This window comes from Bufo bufo, chromosome 6, assembly GCF_905171765.1.
Source record: "Bufo bufo chromosome 6, aBufBuf1.1, whole genome shotgun sequence".
Taxonomy (NCBI): domain Eukaryota; kingdom Metazoa; phylum Chordata; class Amphibia; order Anura; family Bufonidae; genus Bufo; species Bufo bufo.
The window spans coordinates 83,099,634-83,122,584 of NC_053394.1; the positions used below are offsets into that span (position 1 = coordinate 83,099,634).

General features: G+C 46.7%; 1 protein-coding gene across 1 annotated transcript in view; it reads left to right on the top strand.

Moving 5' to 3' along the window:
- Positions 1–2,702: 2,702 nt before the first annotated feature.
- RNLS (renalase, FAD dependent amine oxidase) overlaps positions 2,703–22,951 on the top strand; it is a 217,653-nt gene continuing 197,404 nt past the window's right edge. Inside the window, exon 1 of the mRNA XM_040437487.1 lies at positions 2,703–2,907. Within this exon, the coding sequence (XP_040293421.1) occupies positions 2,721–2,907 (187 nt within the window). The 5' untranslated portion in view covers positions 2,703–2,720. The remainder of the gene's footprint in view (positions 2,908–22,951) is intronic.

The window sequence follows — 22,951 nt, forward strand, 5'->3', positions numbered from 1 at the left end:
AGTGAAAATTTTGGTCCCTTGTAGGTGCAGCTGTGTCCAGACCGATGCCGATCGAAGCTGTGACAAGTGTCCACTCACTGTTTAGCACTCTTCAATGGAGCTTAGCCACAAGCCAGTCCGTGGCATTTATTGTGAACATCCACAGCAGAAACCGTCTCTGCAGCGGTTGTTCACATTGAATGCTGCGGGTCCACAAAACACGGATACTGATGTGCACTCTGCATCACCATGCGGACCCATTGACTTCAATGGGTGTGTGATCCACAAGATGTGGCGAAAGACAGGACATTTTCTATCTTTTGCGGTGCAGAGGCACGGACCCGGAAGCCCATGGAAACACACAGAAGCCCTTCTGTCAGCTTCCGGGTCCGTGCCTTCGCACTGCAAAAGATAGAACATGTCCTGTCTTTTGCTCTATCTTGTAGTCAATGGATTTGCACCACTATGCGGCGTGCACAGGGCCAGTGCCCATGTTTTGCAAACCCGCAGTTTGCGGTCCACAACATGGCGGCACCATGGTTGTGTGCATGAGGCCTTAGACTTATTTTACATGTTGTGGACAAGGTGTGGTAAAAAACCCACAACAATAACCACAATGTAATGTTTTGCCGTCATTTGCTCTGGTAAAGGTTTGCACAGATTTACAGATTTTCAGCATGTTTTACCGAATCACAAAAGGGCAGCGATCTCCGTAAAAAAAAAAAAAAAATTGGGCTTTGTTGCATATTTTATTTTATTTTTTTACTACAGCTTGTCCACAATGTGCAAACCCAGACATAAGTAACTGGATACACATCAGTTCTCTAACACATAGTTGGAGTCATGTATAAAGATCGCCATGCCAGTTTTTGGTGTAAAAAAGTTGCAAGACCCTTTTTTTGCGACTTTCGAATTTCCTGTGCGACAATGTTTTGTCTCATGGGCTTTTTTACACTGTCCTCGCCACTTGGGAGTAGCAGGGGCCAGGGCGATGCCTTGACCCGGAAAATTTGCTAAAATTTACATCTGAAAGCAGGTGTAAATTCAGGGAGTGGAGTAGCTTTTCCCTCCAGGCGCACAGACTGTCGTAGATGCGCTTAATTTATGACAAGACGCACACCATCTTAAATTATGCTCATCCTGCATCAGTGCAGAGCGGTAGTAAAGAGCAGAGTAAAAGGCCGGTCTTTATAAATGATCCCCAGTAAGGCCTCATGCACACGGCCGTTGTTTTGGTCCGCAGCCGAGCCGCAGTTTTGGCAGCTCGGATGCGGACCCATTCACTTCAATAGGGGCGCAAAAGATGCGGACAGTACTCCGAGTGCTGTCCACATCCGTTGCTCCGTTCCGTGGCCCCGCAAAAAAAATATAACATGTCCTATTCTTGTTCGCGCTTTGCGGACAAGAATAGGCAGTTATATTAAAGGCTGTCCGTGCCGTTCCGCAAATTGCGGAACGCACACGGACGCCATCCGTGTTTTGCAGATCAGCGATTTGCGGACCGCAAAACACACCACGGTCGTGTACATGTAGCCTAAGGCCTCATGCACACGACCTTGCCGTTTTTTGCGGTCCACAAAAAACGGAAGGCGCCCGTGTTGCCTTCCGCAATTTGCGGAACGGAACGGGCGCCGGCAGTATAAATGCCTATTCTTGACCGCAAAGCGCGGAAGAATAGGATATGTTATATTTTTTTAGTGGGGTCGCGGAACGGAGCCACGGATGCGGACAGCACACGGAGTGCTGTCCGCATCTTTTTCGGCCCCATTGAAATGAATGGGTCCGCATCCGAGCCACCAAAACGGCGTCTCGGATGCGGACCCAAACAACGGTCGTGTGCATGAGGCCTAAGGCTGAGTTCACAATTCAGTTATTTGGTCAGTTATTTCCATCAGCTAATGTGAGCCAAAGGGCTCATGCACACAACCGTATTTTATTTTCGTATCTGTTCCGTTTTTTTGCGGCCCGTATGCGGTACCATTCAGGCCTAGTTCACACGAATGTGTGTGATCCGTGGCCGTATTGCGGGCAGCAATACACGGCCACAGTTCTGTGTGCATTCAGCATCACGGATGCGGACCCATTCACTTCAATGGGTCTGCAAATCCGGAATTGCGGAACGGCCGCACGGAACGGGACCCCTTGGAAGCACTACGGAGTGCTTCCGTGGGGTTGCATCCCGTACTTCCGTTCCGCAAAAAGATAGAACATGTCCTATCTTTTTGCGGAACGGGCGGATCGCGGACACATTAAAGTGAATGGGTCCGCGATCCGATGCGGCTGACCTACGCCCGGCGATCGTGCATTGCGGCCAGCCATTTGCGAGCCGCAGCACGGGCACGGGTCACACACGTTCGTGTGGACTCGGCCTCACTTCAATCAGTCCACAAAAAAACTGAAATTACTCTTTCCGTATGTCCGCCAGTCTGTTCCACCAAAAAATAGAACATGTCCGCATGCTGCGGTTTGCTTTCCGGTCCTGGGATGCGGAGCAAGACGCCTCTGCCACAATAGAAAACGGATTCGTCCCCCATTGACTTTCAATGGAGTTCATGACGAATCCGTCTTGGGTATGTCAAAGATAATACAAAACGGATCCGTTCTGAATGGATGCAGACGGTTGTGTTATCAGTAACGGAAGCCTTTTTGCTGAAGCCTGCCGGATCCAGCCAAAACACTAGTGTGAAAGTCGCCTGAGCTGTGCAGTCTCAGTGCAGGCAGCTCCTAACCCAGGGTAAGCGATGGTTGTCCAGCAGCTGTTGTGTAAGTGTGGAGGAGACACAGGACTAGTGAACGCCGGCAGGAGAGCCATGTCTAGGATATTAATCGTGGGAGCAGGCCTGACCGGGAGCCTGTGTGCCTACCTGCTGAGGAAGGAGCTGGCCAACAGACTGCAGCTCGTCGTATGGGACAAAGCCAGGGGCGCAGGTACTGATCACTTTATTAAAGGGCAGAAGTCTCTATATGACTTTTATGACCTTAAAACAGGACGTATGTCGCAGAGCATGTATGAGGCGATCTAGCGCCATGACACGTCTGTGCTAAAATCTGCTTCTGATCCCAGAGACAGTGGGGGAGATTTATCAAAGCTACTGTTGTAAAAGGAAAACTGGTTTAGTTGCCCATAGCAACCAATCAGGTTCCCCCTTTCATTTTCTAAAGGAGCTCTGAGAAATGAAAGGTGGAATCTGATTGGTTGCTATGGGCAACTAAACCAGTTTTCCTTTTACAACAGTAGTTTTGATAAATCTGCCCCTGCGACTTGTGAAGGAGGGTCCTGCAAACAAGTCACTGATCCCGTGCCTCCATTTGCTGCCCTGAAGGTGATTAGAGATGAGCGAAGCGAGCTTCAAATGTTACATCCGAAGTCGCTTCATTCAAAACTTCGGAATAATACTCTACGGAGATTCGTCTCCATACGGTATAAATTTAATTGTATTGGCTCCGATGAGCCAAAGTTAGATATTTGCAAAGTCATAACTTCGGTAATTGATTTTTAAAGTGGAAAGTTCGGCCAAGTTCGGTTTCAAGTTTTAAAGTGGTTTTCCACTTTAAAAATGAATTACCAAAGTTATTGAACAAAGTCACGTGAGACTTCAAATGATTAATGTCGGCTCATCGGAGCCCGTACATTTTAATACTATACAGACGGATCTCCGTACAGTATGATACATCCGAAGCTCGCTTTGCTCATCACTAGTGGCCGTAATCTCCCACATGCACGAGTACGCTGCATGTCAGCACCGGCATGGTGTTCCTTCCCTGTCCGGGTATCAGTCTCAGGGAACAAACTGCGCATGCGCTAGCTGTTATGCGCTAGATTACGGTACTTCAACTTTGTGACATCGGGGGAGCAAGGAGAGGATGCGGGGCAGTGCTGGACTCCTTCACAGCGGGCCTGGCTGGGCCGCCCCCATGTTTTGAAAAAAAATAAAAAAAAAATCTATCAGAAAATAAAAACAGATTAGAAAAAAAAAGATATGTGTTAGGCCTCATGCACACGACCGTTGTGTGCACCCGTGGCCGTTGTTCCGTTTTCCGTGATTTTCTGCGGACCCATTGACTTTCAATGGGTCAGTGATCCGTGTATCCTGTCCGTCAAAAAAATATGACCTGTCCTATTTTTTTGACGGACAACGGTTCACGGACCCATTCAAGTCAATGGGTCCGTGAAAAAACACGGATGCACACAAGATTGGCATCCGTGTCAGTAGGCTACTTTCATACAGACGGATCCGAAGATCCGTCTGCACAAAAGCTTTTTCAGAGCTGAGTTTTCACTTCGTGAAAACTCATATCCGACAGTATATACTAACACAGAGGCGTTCCCATGGTGATGGGGACGCTTCTAGTTAGAATATACTACGAACTGTGTACATGACTGCCCCCTGCTGCCTGGCAGCACCCGATCTCTTACAGGGGGCTGTGATCAGCACAATTAACCCCTCAGATGCCGCACCTGAAGGGGTTAATTGTGCGTATCATAGCCCCCTGTAAGAGATCAGGGGCTGCCAGGCAGCAGGGGGCAGACCCCCCTCCCTCCCCAGTTTTAATTTGATTGGTGGCCAGTGCGGCCCCCCCTCTATTGTATTATCATTGGTGGCCAGTGTGCGGGCCCCCCCTCTATTGTATTATCATTGGTGGCCAGTGTGCGGGCCCCCCCTCTATTGTATTATCATTGGTGGCCAGTGTGCGGCCCCCCCTCTATTGTATTATCATTGGTGGCCAGTGTGCGCCCCCCCCCCCCTGGCACACTGGCCACCAATGATAATACAATAGAGGGGGGGCCGGGGGGGGGCCGCACACTGGCCACCAATGATATTCAAACTGGGGAGGGAGGGGGGTCTGCCCCCTGCTGCCTGGCAGCCCCTGATCTCTTACAGGGGGGCTATGATACGCACAATTAACCCCTTCAGGTGCGGCACCTGAGGGGTTAATTGTGCGGATCACAGCCCCCTGTAAGAGATCGGGTGCTGCCAGGCAGCAGGGGGCAGTCATGTACACAGTTCTCAGTATATTCTAACTTGAAGCGTCCCCATCACGCCTCTGTGTTAGAATATACTGTCGGATATGAGTTTCACGATCTAACTCAAATCCGATGGTATATTCTACCATAGAGACGTTCCCATGGTGATGGGGACGCTTCAAGTTAAAATATACCATCGGGACTTCCGGTTCCGGCGCCGCCATGTGAAGTCGCTTGGAAAGTGAGCTCCCCATGAACCTGCCACAAACCGAGACAAATTGCCCATACACCCTCAACTTCGGTGGGACAGGAGAGAACACACGGTCCGCACACGCTGTATGGATCGGTATCTTATTAATATGGGCAAGAAACTAAAAACCAGAGTGCTGTCGTCACCGCTACAGAGACGCAGCACCCGCCATTATGGCGCCGAACTCAGAGAAGGCGGACGGCGACGGGTCCCAGGCTCTCTCACAGCAACCCGACGAGGGAAGGGAGATGCAGAGTCTCATGCCGGACTCACTAATCAGGCACATTGATTATAAGGAGCTTGCAATCGAAGTGGCCGCTCACTTAGCTCCTGACCTAAAAGAGACTCTGGCCTCATCAGTCACTCGGGTGATGCAACAACTGCAGGAAACTGTACAGGAGCATGATACCAGGCTAAATGCCGCGGAATCTAGGATTCAAGTGATTGAGGACACCACAGAATCTGTCCTCTTCAAATTGCAGAAAGTCCTTACAGAAAATAAGAGACTTTGTGAGAAGTTAGAGGACTTGGAAAATAGATCCAGACGCAACAATTTGAGAGTGGTGGGGCTGAAGGAGGCAATCCCGGCAAGTGATCTGGTTGCTATCTGCGAAACTGAGCTGCCCAAGGCCCTGGGAATCCAACGACTCTGTAAAGTAGAGAGAGCACACCGAGTGGGCCCACTTAACCGGGGCGAGGACCGCCAACTTTCTAGACCAAGACAGGTCATAATGCGCTACCTGGATTACTCCGATAAGGAGACCATTCTTAGAGCATTTAAAGCGCGCAAAAGCCCCATAATGCTGAGAGGGGCGAAATTTCTGCTATTTGGAGATTACTCTGCAGAGGTGGCAAGGAGACGCAAAGCATTTTCTCCGATCTGCACGCAATTGCACAACAAGAATGTAAGATTTGCGTTGATTTACCCTGCCTCGCTCCGGATCTTCCGCTCAGATGGTTCGTCTACAATGTACCACTCGCCAAATGAAGCGCTGGCAGCCATAGAAGGATACTCACCATCTAACCGAGGAGCACAGACTTCACCGCGACATCGAGAGTGGGGACCTCAGGATTCCGCCGAATACCCGTCAGGATCGGACTTCCAGGAGCGCCCCCGGGCGGATCGAATCAGTCCAAACCAGCACCGCGGAGCAAGATGACTTTGATTTTCTTTCCTCTCCTGGGGGTTCCGCCGCGGGGGCTTTGGAGAGCCCGGGACGATCTGTAACGCGGGAGCTGGTATGTTTTATTGGGGCGGCTCCTCTGAGTCGGGGAGGCCGGGGGCGATTTCGCTCCCCTGGAGATCTTTGATCTGGGGGCCCCGGTCTTCTGGATCGGGGGGGTTGGACCCATTGACATGCGGGTCTGCTCGAGGTGGCATCTCGGGCCGGGGAGATCATGGGAAGTTTGCTCCCTTGGGGTCTAAAGGCATAGCCTTTGTCCCAGGGGCCAGGATCTCTCAGGTCCGGGAGGCGGGCCGGATGGATGGGGCAATATAGGTTCGGTTTTCTTTTCAAAGTACTACATGTGTTTATAAAAGGCATTTGGGATGATGTTTTAAAGGGCGGGGGAGGTGGGGAGCAGAGCGATCAAAACACCATTGTCGCTAATTTTCACATGGGGAAAAAAGTGAAGGTTCTGAGCAAACAAATGTGGCCTTTAGGGTTACTTTCTGGGCTTACCGCCCTAAGGATCTATGCTTATGTTTATGTTTATTCTTTGTTATTGTTAAATGGAGGGGTTAGGGGAAGGGTATTGTTTAGACTTGTTGATAGGATGTCTGCCTTCAATCACTCCTTAATCAGCTTCAGTGACCAGTGGAGCCCTCCATGAGAGTAGTTTCCTGGAATGTAAAAGGATTGCGCTCACCTCAAAAGCGCAACAAGATACTTAGGCACTTGAAGAATCTCCGTGCTGATATAGCCCTCTTACAGGAGACTCATCTGATAGAAGAGGATTATCCCAGGATGAAAAAGATGTGGGTAGGTAGGGTGTTGGGTTCTCCAGCGGTAAACCGCAAAGCAGGAGTAATGATCTTATTTCACAAAAATCTATCATGCACCATCAGGGATCAGTCAAACGATGATGAGGGTAGACGGTGCACAGTAAAAATCGCCTTGGGAACAGATGAGCTTCAGATTTATAATGTATATGGTCCTAATGGGGATAGTAGACCTTTTTTGAATGACCTGACCGGGACTATTGAAAGGGATACGTCAGTCAATAAGCTGGTGGGGGGATACCTCAATGCCGTGGCCTCTTTAAGAGAAGACAGGAAACCAATACGGAATTCTAGAGAGCGCCCTCCTATTACAAAGGGGGCCCTGGCAAAGTTCTTGGAGGACACGGCATTGATTGACTCCTGGCGAATGCTAAATCCAGACAGTAGGGAATATTCATTTTATTCAAATCCACATGACTCGTGGTCGAGAATCGACTATCTTATGGTTTCTGGTGGCCTGACTAACAGGATATTAGGTACCAGAATCCACGACCTGATCATATCTGATCATGCCCCCATCTCTATAAACATAGCAGAGTTGCAGCCTAAGGGGTCGAATATTCTATGGCGCTTCCCGTCATTCCTATATCAAGACGAGAATTTCTCTGATCTCCTCAGAGGTTGGTACTGGGAATATAGGGGAGATAATAAGACATATCAGGATTCTCCATCTCTCTACTGGGATGCAGCAAAAGCGGTGCTGAGAGGACGCATAATGGCATATACGTGGGGGATAAAGAAAAAAGTAACATCAGCATTGCGGAATTATAGTGAGATCCTACGTTCAGCCTATACTGAATACATGAATGCGCCCACTGAGCAATCTAGACTGCGTTGGAAGGAGGCCAGAAATAATTATGAGCTGTGGTACGAGAGGAAGGCAAGGATAGATATGTCAGGCAGCAATGCCAAGTTTTTCAGGGAGGGAAACAAGGCAGGTAGACTATTAGCATCACTGGTAAGGAACTCCAGAAAACAGAACCACATAACATCCATAGCTGATCCTGGGGGTGGGATACATACAAATCCTGAGAAAATAGTTTCTATCTTGAGGGATTTTTATGCACAGCTCTATGAGGATCCTGGCCCAGCCGATCACATGTCTGAGTTCTTTCTGAAATGCACTGGTCTGCCCTCGCCATCACAAGCTCAGTTAGATACTTTGAACTCGCCGTTCACTGAGTCAGAGGTGTTAGGGATTATTAAAAAATCGAAACTACATAAAGCGCCAGGCCCAGACGGGTATTCAATAGAATTTTATAAGATGCTAGGTGGGGAGATAGCAGAACCCCTCACGAGAGTCTTCAATAATGTCCTTTCAGGATCCTCTTTATTATCATCTTCTGATAATATAGCCTATGTCAAACTAATTCCCAAACCGGGGAGAGACGCCACACTTCCTTCTTCGTACCGTCCCATCTCACTTATCAATGTTGACATAAAGATAGCAGCTAAAATAATGTCTGATAGGTTGTCAATGTTAATGCCGGATTTGGTGTCTCCATCTCAGTCAGGCTTTATTAGGAACAGAGCTGCAGTTACTAATATACGCAAAGTCCTTACAGTTTTAGACGCAGTAAGATGGGAATCAGATAGATCTATAATGCCCTCATTAGTGGCTTTTGATGCGGAAAAGGCATTCGATAACGTGAGATGGGATTGGATGAATAGGGTATTAGACAGGATGCGGATTGTAGGCCCCTTTAGGGTTTTCCTATCAGCAATATATCGAGACCCCAAGGCCAGAATCTCGTTGCCAGGATTTCTGTCAGCGCCCTTCCAGTTGGCAAGGGGAACGCGTCAGGGATGTCCCTTATCGCCATTATTATTTAACCTAGCATTAGAACCCCTGATTAGGATATTGGAAGAGGGGGATATTTTCCGGGGCATTAAGGTGGGGAGCCAGGAGGTGAGGACTTCGCTTTTTGCTGATGACTTGCTTGTCTTCATGGCTGATCCTGAGATGGATTTAGAGAAGGTGTTAAACCTCTTGTCCTCTTTTGGACCAGTCTCGGGGTTCAAGATAAATGCGGACAAATGTATGTTACTTACATTGCGTGCATCTAGGTCTAAACTTGTATTGCCGGATTCATGTAGCAAAATTGTAATAGCTGAGAAACACATCAAATACCTAGGGATCAAAATAGGGAGAACCCCTGAGTCTCTTTATGCCCTCAATTATGTCCCACTGTTCAAAACAATTAGAAACGACCTGGAGAGATGGAAAAACCTACCCTTGTCTCTGACGGGCAGGGGTACCGTCATTAAAATGATATGCTTCCCAAAGCTACTGTACCCCATGCAAACAATACCGCTGCTTCTAAAGCATTCTGATGTTAAAAATATCCAGTCCATGTTCACAACTTTCTTGTGGTCAGGGAAAAAAATCTAGAGTATCACTATCTAAGGTAATGTTGCCTAGAATCCAAGGTGGCATAAATATCCCAAATATGAGAATCTATAATCTAGCATGTCTATTCAGGCATTGCCTGGACTGGATACACAAAACACACTACTGTTCAGACCCTATTTTAGAGCAACAACTCTCGGCTAAGTGGCCACTGGTGAACTTATTACATACCAGGAGGCGATTGCTCCCACCCCATCTGAAACACTCAATAATTTTAAGAGACACTATGGTCGCTTGGAAAGAAGTACGCAAACTAGCCAAAAGACCTTTTTTAGCATCCAGAAACTTGGAACTCTGGAATCATCCGGAGTTCCCTCTAGGGTCTCAAAACAAAATGTTTGGGGTCTGGAGGGCCAAGGGAATTCATTCATTTCTGGATATGCTGCATATTACCGAGAAGAGATACCTGACATTCCCAGAGTTATGTGAGAGGTTTGGTCTAGAAAATTCACAGTTCTTAGCTTATCAACAGGCTATCTATTTTTGTAGACAGAGGCTAATAGATGTCTCAAGCGAATGCACGAGCCAATACCTAGCATTTTCACTGGGACAGGGGGCCACGAGATACTCTATTTCCCAATTATATCAGGTCATGAGAGAATCAATTGATAAGAAAGTGGAAGCCAGACTCTTCAAGAAATGGGGAAGGAAATTACAGGTCTCGTTATCGGTGGAGGAAGTTTTGCTGGGGTGGGAGAGAATATGCAAAGCGGTACCATGTGAAAGGTGGAGGGAGTCACATTTCCGTCTCATACATTCAGCAATATATGCATTTAATTTTGCGGGGCCTACACCTAAAATTGGGTATCTGACAGCATGTCCGAAATGTGGAACGGAGAGAGCAGATTTACAACACTGTGTGTGGGAGTGTGAATTCGTCCAATCTTTTTGGAAGGCAGTGGTAAATTGGATTAAAGAGACGTGGGAGATAACATTGGTACATAGCCCTACGGTTTTGCTCTTTCATGTTTTTGATGTTACGTCTAAACCTCGAATGATTATTGATGTGGCGCTGTTGGTATCTCTCCGTGGTCTTCTAAATAACTGGTTGAAACCTAGTACACCTCCAATTAAAGAACTGATTTCTCAGATGTCACAGTTAATGTACATAGACAAATTGGACACGGAACACCAAAAAGAGAAGAAGACCAAAAATTTCTTTCACAAATGGCAAACATTTATTGAAAAACATATACCGCGGGGAGATATTAATGAGCTGATGACTTCTTTCAGATATACAGAATGGTACTCAAATGCAGTGCTAACAGGGAGATTGGCGTCTTTGAGAGTAGATAATTGAAGGTTATAACCTTAAAATTAAAGAATGCTTGAATTTGCGAGGTGGGAGGGGATTGTAGGAATAGACATCCTGGAGAGTGGGAGGGGGGGGGGGTTAGGGAGGGAGGGGGATTTGTGCCATTTGATTTCGTTTTATCCATATGTTTTCTGATTTATTTATAAAAACAAAAAGTGGTGTATCATATGCTCATATATGTAACGTGCTGAGATAATGACATGTAAAGATGATACATTTGAAATAAAAATATGTTTAAAAACAAATAATATATACCATCGGATTGGAGAAAACTCCGATCCTATGGTATATTAACTCCTGACTTTACATTGAAAGTCAATGGGGGACGGATCCGTTTGCAATTGCACCATATTGTGTCAACGTCAAACGGATCCGTCCACATTGACTTGCATTGTAAGTCAGGACGGATCCGTTTGGCTCCGCACGGCCAGGCGGACACCAAAACGACCTTTTTTTCATGTCCGTGGATCCTCCAAAAATCAAGGAAGACCCACGGACGAAAAAAACGGTCACGGATCACGGACCAACGGAACCCCGTTTTGCGGACCGTGAAAAAATACTGTCGTGTGCATGAGGCCTTACTATCCGGTTTAACCCCTTCACTACCGAGCCACTTTTCACCTTAAATCCTAGGCCGATTTTTGCAAATCTGACAGGTGTCACTTTATGTGGTAATAACTTTAAAACACTTTTACTTATCCAGGCCATTCTGAGATTGTTTTTTTCATCAAATATTGTACTTCATGACAGTGGTAAAATTGAGTCAAAAAATAAAAAAAATCTGGAAAAATTAGCAAATTTCCATTTCTCTACTTTTATAATAGATAGCAATAACTCCAAAAATAGTTATTACTTTACATTCCCCATATGTCTACTTCATGTTTGGATCATTTTGTGAATGCCAATTTATTTTTTGCAGACGTTAGAAGGCTTAGGCCCCTTTCACACGAGCGAGTTTTCCACGCGGATGCGTTGCGGGAGGTGAACGCACAGCATCCGCACGGAATCCTGACCCATTCATTTCTATAGGGCTGTTTACATGAGCGGTGATTTTCACGCATCACTTGTGCGTTGCGTGAAAATCGCAGCATGCTCCTCTTTGTGTGTTTTTCACGAAACGCAAGCCCCATAGAAATGAATGGGGTTGCGTGAAAATCGCAAGCATCCGCAAGTGCGGATGCGGTGTGATTTTCACGCATGGTTGCTAGGAGACGATCGGGATGGAGACCCAATCATTATTATTTTCCCTTATAACATGGTTACTGAATAGGACCTGTGGTGAGCATTAATTATAGGTCAAGGACCTTTGATGACGTCACTCCGGTCATCACATGGTACATCACATGATCTTTTACCATGGTGAATCACCATGGTAAAAGATCATGTGACGTACCATGTGATGACCGGAGTGACGTCATCAAAGGTCCTTGACCTATAATTAATGCTCACCACAGGTCCTATTCAATAAAGGGGACAGAAGCAGATGCCGGGTTACGCGATCAAGTGGATTAAGGTGAGTTAAATGATTTATTTTTATTTTTTTAACCCCTCCAGCGCTGTTTTACTTTGCATTCTGTATTCAGAATGCTATTATTTTCCCTTATAACCATGTTATAAGGGAAAATAATACAATCTACAGAACACCGATCCCAAACCCGAACTTCTGTGAAGAAGTTCGGGTTTGGGTACCAAACATGTGCGATTCTTCTCACGCGAGTGCAAAACGCATTACAATGTTTTGCACTCGCGAGGAAAAATCGCTGGTGTTCCCGCAACGCACCCGCACATTTTCCCGCAACGCCCGTGTGAAAGGGGCCTTAGAAGTTTTATTTTTTCTCCCACTCTGGGACTTCAACTTTTGGGGGTCTGATCCCCTTTACAATGCATTGCAATACTTCTGTATTGTGATGCATTGGCTGTAAGTGTATTACCACTTACCAGGGGGCTGGATCTCACAGGCTCTCCTGGAAGGCAGCCAAGATGCCTAAGGAAGGCAACGGGCTTTCTTCCCTGTCATGGGGTCCCCGTCACAGCAGCGTGGGGACCCAATGGACACCGGCAACTGTGAGAATACTGCATGTGCTGCAGTCGGCGCTGACCGCGGCCGTGCAAGGGTTAATGCGCCGGCATCGGTGATTTCACCAATGCCGGCGCATACAGCAGGGGTCCTGCTATCAGTGACAGCCGGACCCCTGCCTCTGATCGGGCGGGCGTAGCTCCTGCACTCGCCCGATCAGCGCGCCGTACCTGTACTGCGCTGGGATTACGGCAGGGAACCTGTCGGCATGCAAATGCAGTGCAATCTGCAGGCAGCATTCTATGGAGCAGGAGGACCTGAGCAGATTGATTATATAGTTTTGTGGGAAAAGATTCAGTAAAACTTGTATTTCACTCATTTATATTCCTGCTCATTCTGGGCTTTGAAGTCCTGGAGTCGGTCCTATCAGTGATTGACAGCCTTCCCTCTATGACTGTGTATACAGCGAGAGCTGTCAATCACTGATAGGACCGCCTCCTGGACTTCCAAGCCCAGAATCAGCAGGAATATAAATAAATGAAATAGAAGTTTTACTGAATCTTTTCCCTCAAAACTATATAATCAATCTGCTCATCTAATTGGGGTCTAGCTTCAGAAGAGATCCAAAGGACGGTACTGCCCTGTTCATAAACTTGCTGTGGGGCCTAGTTATTTCTAGTTGTGCCACTGGATGTAAGCCATGAACAGAATGAATAGAGGGGGAGATTTATCATTTCCCTTGTTTCTGAAAAATGACGTTAAGGGTATTTTCACACTAGCATTAAAGTTTTCCGGTATTGAGTTCCGTCATAGGGGCTCAATACTGGGAAAAAACACATCAGTTTTGTCCTAATGCATTCTGAAATTCTGAATATTAAGCAATCCGTTCAGTATGCATCAGGATGTCTTCTGTTCCGTCCCTTTTACGGTATTTGGTCGGAGAAAATACAGCAGCATGCTGCGGTATTTTCTCCGGCCAAAATTCCGGAACACTTGCCGGATCCGGCATTAATTTCCATTGAAATGTATTAATGCCGGATCCGGTACCAAGTGTTTAGTAAAATGCCGCATTGACGGATCCGTTTTTACGATCTGCGCATGCGCAGACCTTTAAAAATGTAAATAAATAAATACCGGATCCGTTTTTCCAGATGACATCGGAGAGATGGATCCGGTATTTCAATAAATTTGTCAACTTCGGATCCGGAAACAAATGATGTCCGTTTGCATGCAGATTTCCGGTTCTGGCATGCAGTTCTGGCAACGGAACTGCCTGCCGGCTCCTCACAACGCTAGTGTGAAAGTAGCCTAAAAAGTTGCAAACTATGGGCCAGATTTATCATTACACTTACTCCATTTTTACATATGTCCAAAGTCACTTTTGGCTAAGGCCTCTTTCACACGACCGTATAGCTTTTTCAGTGTTTTGCGGTCCGTTTTTCACAGATCCGTTGTTCCGTTTTTTTGTTACCGTTTCTGTTCCGTGTTTCCGGTCCGTTTTTCCGTATGGCGTATACAGTAATTACACAGAAAAAATTGGGCTGGGCATAACATTTTCAATAGATGGTTCCACAAAAAACGGAACGGATGCGGTAGACATGCATTTCCGTATGTGTTTTTTTTGCAGACCCATTGACTTGAATGGAGCCACGGAACGTGATTTGCGGGCAATAATAGGACATGTTCTATCTTTCAACAGAACAGAAAAACGGAAATACGGAAACGGAATGCATATGGAGTACATTCTGTTATTTTTTTGCGGAACCATTGAAATGAATGGTTCCATATACGGACCCTATACCGAACGCAAAAAACGGTTGTGTGTGTATTAATGGTCCTTTAAGGCCTCATGCACACGACCGTTGTTGTGTTCCGTGTCCGTTGTTCAGTTTTCTGTGATTTTTCTTCGGACCCATTGACTTTCAATGGGTCCGTTGAAAACTCTGATAATGCACCGTTTGTCATGCGCGTCCGTGATCCGTTTTTCCAGTCCGTCAAAAAAATATGACCTGTCCTATTTTTTTCACGGACAACGGTTCGCGGGTCCATTCAAGTCAATGGGTCCGTGAAAAAACACAGAGGCACACAAGATTGTCATCCGCGTCCACGTCTGTTTTTTTCCTATCATTTGCAAGGAAAACTTGACTTAGATTTTTTTTCACTTTCCTTCATGTCTGGTGATCCTCCAAAAATCAAGGAAGACACACGGAAACAAAAATGGAAACGGATCACTGAACAACGGAACACCGTTTTGCAGACCGTGTGTGCATGAGGCCTAATACTGTGATAAATGTGGTTTGACGATAGCAGTTTATCCTTCATAAGGCGCCTTTACAAAAGTCGCACGTCTTTACGAAAAAGTTGAAAACCGAAGGAAAAAGAAGAATTTCACATAAAAAAAATATTAGTTGAAAAGGTTAAAAAAAAAAAAGGAATCAGTTAAAAAAGTGTAATAAGTGTGTATAGTGTAATATTTTAATGTGAAGTGTATTTTTTTTTTAGTCTTTTTTTTATGTGTCCCTTTTTTAACATCCATTGTGTCATCTGTTCGTGGGACCGCCGCATGCGGATATAGGACCCATTCACTTTAAATGTGGTCTGCGATACCCATCCGACTGTCCACACTGGTAAAAAATAGTGCAAGCCTGTTTTTTTTTTGGTGGTGGAGAGTCATGGATAGAAAAAACAACTCCAACACTGTAGTGCTTCCGTGGGCTTTTGATCCGTGCCTCCATTCTGCACCGCATTTCCCGGATTGCGAATCCATTGAAGAGAGTGGGTCCATATCAGTGGTCTGTGGTATTGTGGATCTGCAATTTTCAAGCCGTAAGGCTGGGTTCACACGGGCGTTGCGGGAAAATGTGCGGGTGCGTGGCGGGAACACCCGCGATTTTTCAGCGCGAGTGCAAAACATTGTAATGCGTTTTGCACTCGCATGAGAAAAATCACGCATGTTTGGTACCCAAACCCGAACTTCTTCACAAAAGTTCGGGCTTGGGATCGGTGTTCTGTAGATTGTATTATTTTCCCTTATAACATGGTTATAAGGGAAAATAATAGCATTCTGAATACAGAATGCATAGTAAACTAGCGCTGGAGGGGTTAAAAAAATAAATAAAATAATTTAACTCACCTTAGTCCACTTGATCGCGTAGCCCGGCATCTCCTTCTGTCTCCTTTGCTGAACAGGACCTGTGGTGAGCATTAATTACAGGTAAAGAACCTTTGGGGACGTCACTCCGGTCATCACATGATCCATCACCATGGTAAAAGATCATGTGACGTACCATGTGATGACCGGAGTGACGTCATCAAAGGTCCTTTACCTGTAATTAATGCTCACCACAGGTCCTGTTCAGCAAAGGAGACAGAAGGAGATGCCGGGCCGCGATCAAGTGGACTAAGGTGAGTTAAATTATTTTATTTATTTTTTTAACCCCTCCAGCGCTAGTTTACTATGCATTCTGTATTCAGAATGCTATTTTTCCTTATAACCATGTTATAAGAGAAAATAATAATGATCGGGTCTCCACCCCGATCGTCTCCTAGCAACCGTGTGTGAAAATTGCACCGCATCCGCACTTGCTTGCGGATGCTTGCGATTTTCACGCAACCCCATTCACTTCTATGGGGCCTGCGTTACGTGAAAAACGCAGAATATAGAGCATGCTTCGATTTACACGCAACGCACAAGTGATGCGTGAAAATCACCGCTCATCTGAACAGCCCCATTGAAATGAATGGGTCGTATTCAGTGCGGGTGCAATGCGTTCACCTCACGCATTGCACCCGCACGGAAATCTCGCCTGTGTGAACGCAGCCTAATACGGCCATGACCAGGAGCCCTTATGAGCGATCATCCCCTCTTGTACTGGAGCTTCAAACTTCTTCATGACTATTCCTTCAAAATTTCGAAATTTATGCTTATTATTTTTAAACTGTAAAAAAGTTCAAATAAATCCTTCTTTCCTGAGTGGTGGGCCTGGTTTGCTCCTTGCTATGGGGATTATCGATCATTAATGTAAAAAATGTTTAAAGGATGAAATATACATATTAACCTATATAATAATATATTATATAAAATTTATAGAATGTATTACTGTAATTTATTTATCACAATGGAGAATTATTAATGTTATACATTGTTTATCTTATTTTAATAACTTTTAAAAAATTATTCTACAGGTTGTATCTGACTATGATTCTTTATTTCGGTAAAATGCATCTTCCATTGGGCCCAAAAAATTTAATATGGGCAAATATGGCTGTGCAAATCAACAGTTTAGGAATTGACAAGAGATTAATTTCAGATTAAAATAAACAATATTTCCATCCACTTCATATTGTAATGACTCACACTAAGGGTCCATTCACACGTCCGTAATTTGGGTCCACATTCTTTCCGCAATTTGCGGACCCATTCAGTTTCAATGGGGCTGGAACGGATGCAAATCCGCATTTCCGGGATCCGCATCCGCATTTTCGGGATCCGCAATTCTGTTCCTGAAAAAAATAGAACATGTCCTATTCTTGTCCGCAATTGCGGACCAGAAAAGGCATTTTCTATCATAGTGTCTGTGATGTGTGGTCCGCAAATTGCGGATCGCACATTGCAGGTGTCTGTGTTTTGCGGATCCACAATTTGTGGATCCACAAAACACTTACGGACGTGTGAATGGACCCTAAAACACAACAGTAATTGTCAGTATCTTTCAATTTAGTAACATTTATAGAAAACAAATATATATACAACTACATTTTATACTTTACAATATATTTAACCAAAAATACATTAATAAAACATTATTAATTCAAGTAAAATAATGAAAACAAATTAATTTATTTTGAAGAACATTTTAAATAAAATTCTAAATTTTTAAAGCTAAAAAGATAAAAAAAAAGGTAAAAAGAGTCTTCTGTTTGATACCAATGTAATAAGCGCAGGACCTAGATATAACGTTCCCAACATAAGCATGGTCCTCACTGGAGTAAAATTGCGCAATTGTTTGCAACTTTTTTGAATTATCGGAATAGTAAATCTGTCTAGAGATTGATTTACATAAGAAAAAACGCCCACTTTCACACTACTTTCAGAAAACTAACGAGCATAGCGCAGAGACAAAATAAGTCGCAAATTTTTGTGCAGTTTTACCGATTACCAAAATATTGCGACTTTTCACTCCATAAATTTGACTTTAGCTCATGATAAATCTGGCCCTATGTGTTTGCGACTTTTTAACTGTGCCTTAAAAAAAAAAAAAGGCGTGCCAATGGCAGAGAGGGGGCGTGACCAGTTGCCCCAACAAATTTATGTTCATTTTCGCCAGTTTTCTGACTTGAAGCAGAAATCCACGGCAGCTCTGATCGGTCATAGATTTCTGTTTAGGTGCATGGACGGCCGGGGGAGGGGGGCTGTTGAGCGGGGGGACAGATCTTTGTTGCACAAGAGCTCTGATGAATACATTTGTACAAATCGATCTGCTCGCATAGAGGGGAGCCTCCTGTCTATCATCACACGACTAAGGATACTTTCAGACGTCCGTAGTGCATTGCGGATCCGCAATACACCCTGCCGGCACCTCCTAAGAAATGCCTATTCTTGTCCGCAATTGCGGACATGCATAGGACATGCTCTATTTTCTTGCAGAGCTGCGGACCGAAAGATCGGGGCTGCGCTCTGGAAATGCGGCTACGGAGAGCACATATTGTGCTCTCCTCATCTCTTCCGGCCCCATAGAGAATGAATAGGTGGACACCTGTTCCGGATAATTGCGGAACGGATGCGGACCCATTCTACGGACGTCTGAATGGAGCCCAAGGCTACTTTCACACTAGCAGGGTCTCGCAGGCTGTTCCCCTGCCAGATCTGTACTAATGCTAGCCCACGACTGTCGCTGGAAGTCCGCTCTGGCCCCATTCACATTCCCTGATGCCCAGCACGCTGCGTTTTTTTGTCCGGCCGCCTCTCGACATGTTTGCCGTGCTGCGGCCGCATCTCCGACCTGTCCCCATTAAAGTGAATGGGGCCGGAGCGGACTTCCGGCGGCACTTGTGGGCTACCCTTAGCGTGGATCACTGTATACAGTGTACAGGGGGTCGCGGATCTCTATATGCAGTGGCGGGGGGCACATATCACCAGACAGTTGGATGCTAATGTCTGTAAAGCGCTGCGGAATATAGTAGCGCTATATAAGTGCATAAAATAAATAAAAATAAATGTACAGAGTGCAGGAAGGAGAGGGCACACATTTATAGATGGTGAGACCAGTGACTGCTGCTGATAACACTGACCTCAGCCATACTGACAGCTCACAAGGGGTTAAAGCTCCTGAACTGTTGGTCTGGCTGTAATATCATGTCTGTGATAAGAACACAGAGCAGAGGGGCCATAACCAGGACAGACCCTGGGATTGCTCACAGTTTGTGGTCCACAGCACTTCCCTGGCTCTGCTACATCCTCACATGTTGGCAGCATCCTCTCAGTACAGGGGAAACAGAGCGGGCAGAGCCTGCAGTCAGATCAGCCATCACAGCTTCCCCTCAGTCTCCCTTCCTCCTGCAAAAGTTTATTTATTTCAGCTTCTAACAAGTGTCCCTGCTAAGCCCCTGCCAGCCTGCACAGCCAGGAGTGCCAGTCACAGAAGGAAAGCACCTCTGATACAAGCAGGGTGCTTTAGGACCCAGACAGCAGCACAGTCCTCTATGGCACGGTGCAGGGATGGACAGACGGGCAGCTGTAAGAGCAGGCCAGGAGGGGGCGTGGTGAGAGCAGGCCAGGAGGGGGCGTGGTGAGAGCAGGCCAGGAGGGGGCGTGGTGAGAGCAGGCCAGGAGGGGGCGTGGTGAGAGCAGGACAGGAGGGGGCGTGGTGAGAGCAGGACAGGAGGGGGCGTGGTGAGAGCAGGACAGGAGGGGGCGTGGTGAGAGCAGGACAGGAGGGGGCGTGGTGAGAGCAGGCCAGGAGGGGGCGTGGTGAGAGCAGGCCAGGAGGGGGCGTGGTGAGAGCAGGACAGGAGGGGGCGTGGTGAGAGCAGGACAGGAGGGGGCGTGGTGAGAGCAGGACAGGAGGGGGCGTGGTGAGAGCAGGACAGGAGGGGGCGTGGTGAGAGCAGGACAGGAGGGGGCGTGGTGAGAGCAGGACAGGAGGGGGCGTGGTGAGAGCAGGACAGGAGGGGGCGTGGTGAGAGCAGGCCAGGAGGGGGCGTGGTGAGAGCAGGACAGGAGGGGGCGTGGTGAGAGCAGGACAGGAGGGGGCGTGGTGAGAGCAGGACAGGAGGGGGCGTGGTGAGAGCAGGCCAGGAGGGGGCGTGGTGAGAGCAGGACAGGAGGGGGCGTGGTGAGAGCAGGACAGGAGGGGGCGTGCTGAGAGCAGGACAGGAGGGGGCGTGGTGAGAGCAGGCCAGGAGGGGGCGTGGTGAGAGCAGGCCAGGAGGGGGCGTGGTGAGAGCAGGACAGGAGGGGGCGTGGTGAGAGCAGGACAGGAGGGGGCGTGGTGAGAGCAGGCCAGGAGGGGGCGTGATGAGAGCAGGCCAGGAGGGGGCGTGATGAGAGCAGGCCAGGAGGGGGCGTGATGAGAGCAGGCCAGGAGGGGGCCAAATGCCAACTTTGTATAAAAAAATGGGAAAAGTTGTCTTTTGCCAAGATATTTCTCTCACCCAGCATGGGTATATGTAAAATGACACCCCAAAACACATTCCCCAACTTCTCCTGAGTACGGAGATACCAGATGTGTGACACTTTTTTGCAGCCTAGGTGGGCAAAGGGGCCCATATTCCAAAGAGCACCTTTCGGATTTCACAGGTCATTTTTTACAGAATTTGATTTCAAACTCCTTACCACACATTTGGGCCCCTAGAATGCCAGGGCAGTATAACTACCCCACAAGTGACCCCATTTTGGAAAGAAGACACCACAAGGTATTCCGTGAGGGGCATAGTGAGTTCATGGAAGTTTTTATTTTTTGTCACAAGTTAGTGGAATATGAGACTTTGTATGAAAAAAAAATTAAAAAAAATAAGCATTTTCCACTAACTTGTGACAAAAAATAAAAAATTCTAGGAACTCGCCATGCCCCTCATGGAATACCTTGGGGTGTCTTCTTTCCAAAATGGGGTCACTTGTGGGGTAGTTATACTGCCCTGGCATTTTCCAGGGGCCCTAATGTGTGGTAAGTAGGTAAATGACCTGTGAAATCCTAAAGGTGCTCTTTGGAATATGGGCCCCTTTGCCCACCTAGGCTGCAAAAAAGTGTCACACATGTGGTATCGCCGTATTCAGGAGAAGTTGGGGAATGTGTTTTGGGGTGTCATTTTACATATACCGTTGCTGGGTGAGAGAAATATCTTGGCAAAAGACCACTTTTCCCATTTTTTTTATACAAAGTTGGCATTTGACCAAGATATTTATCTCACCCAGCATGGGTATATGTAAAATGACACCCCAAAACACATTCCCCAACTTCTCCTGCGTACGGCGATACCAGATGTGTGACACTTTTTTGCAGCCTAGATGCGCAAAGGTGCCCAAAGTCCTTTTAGGAGGGCATTTTTAGACATTTGGATACCAGACTTCTTCTCACGCTTTGGGGCCCCTAGAATGCCAGGGCAGTATAAATACCCCACATGTGACCCCATTTTGGAAAGAAGACACCCCAAGGTATTCAATGAGGGGCATGGCGAGTTCATAGAAATTTTTTTTTTTTGGCACAAGTTAGCGGAAATTGATATTTTTAATTTTTTTCTCACAAAGTCTCCCGTTCCGCTAACTTGGGACAAAAATTTCAATCTTTCATGGACTCAATATGCCCCTCACGGAATACCTGGGGGTGTCTTCTTTGGGGTCACATGTGGGGTATTTATACTGCCCTGGCATTCTAGGGGCCCTAAAGCGTGAGAAGAAGTCTGGAATATAAATGTCTAAAAAATTTTACGCATTTGGATTCCGTGAGGGGTATGGTGAGTTCATGTGAGATTTTATTTTTTGACACAAGTTAGTGGAATATGAGACTTTGTAAGAAAAAAAAAAAAAAAATTCTGCTAACTTGGGCCAAAAAAATGTCTGAATGGAGCCTTACAGGGGGGGGGGGGGATCAATGACAGGGGGGTGATCAATGACAGGGGGGTGATCAATGACAGGGGGGTTGATCAATGACAGGGGGGTGATCAGGGAGTCTATATGGGGTGATAACCACAGTCATTGATCACGCCCCTGTAAGGCTTCATTCAGACGTCCGTATGCGTTTCGCGGATCCGATCCATCTATCAGTGCATCCGTAAAAATCATGCGGACATCTGAATGGAGCTTTACAGGGGGGTAATCAATGACAGGGGGGTGATCAGGGAGTCTATATGGGGTGATAACCACAGTCATTGATCATGCCCCTGTAAGGCTTCATTCAGACGTCCGGATGCGCTTTGCGGATCCGATCCATCTATCAGTGCATCCGTAAAAATCATGCGGACATCTGAATGGAGCTTTACAGGGGGGTAATCAATGACAGGGGGGTGATCAGGGAGTCTATATGGGGTGATAACCACAGTCATTGATCATGCCCCTGTAAGGCTTCATTCAGACGTCCGGATGCGTTTTGCGGATCCGATCCATCTATCAGTGGATCCGTAAAAATCATGCGGACGTCTGAATGGAGCTTTACAGGGGGTTGATCAATGACAGGGGGGTAATCAATGACGGGGTGATCAGGGAGTCTATATGGGGTGATCAGGGGCTAATAAGTGACGGGGGGGGGGGGTGTAGTGTAGTGTAGTGGTGCTTGGTGCTACTTTACTGAGCTACCTGTGTCCTCTGGTGGTCGATCCAAACAAAGGGGACCACCAGAGGACCAGGTAGCAGGTATATTAGACGCTGTTATCAAAACAGCGTCTAATATACCTGTTAGGGGTTAAAAAAAAACACATCTCCAGCCTGCCAGCGAACGATCGCCACTGGCAGGCTGGAGATCAACTCTCTTACCTTCCGTTCCTGTGAGCGCGCGTTCACAGGAAATCTCGCGTCTCG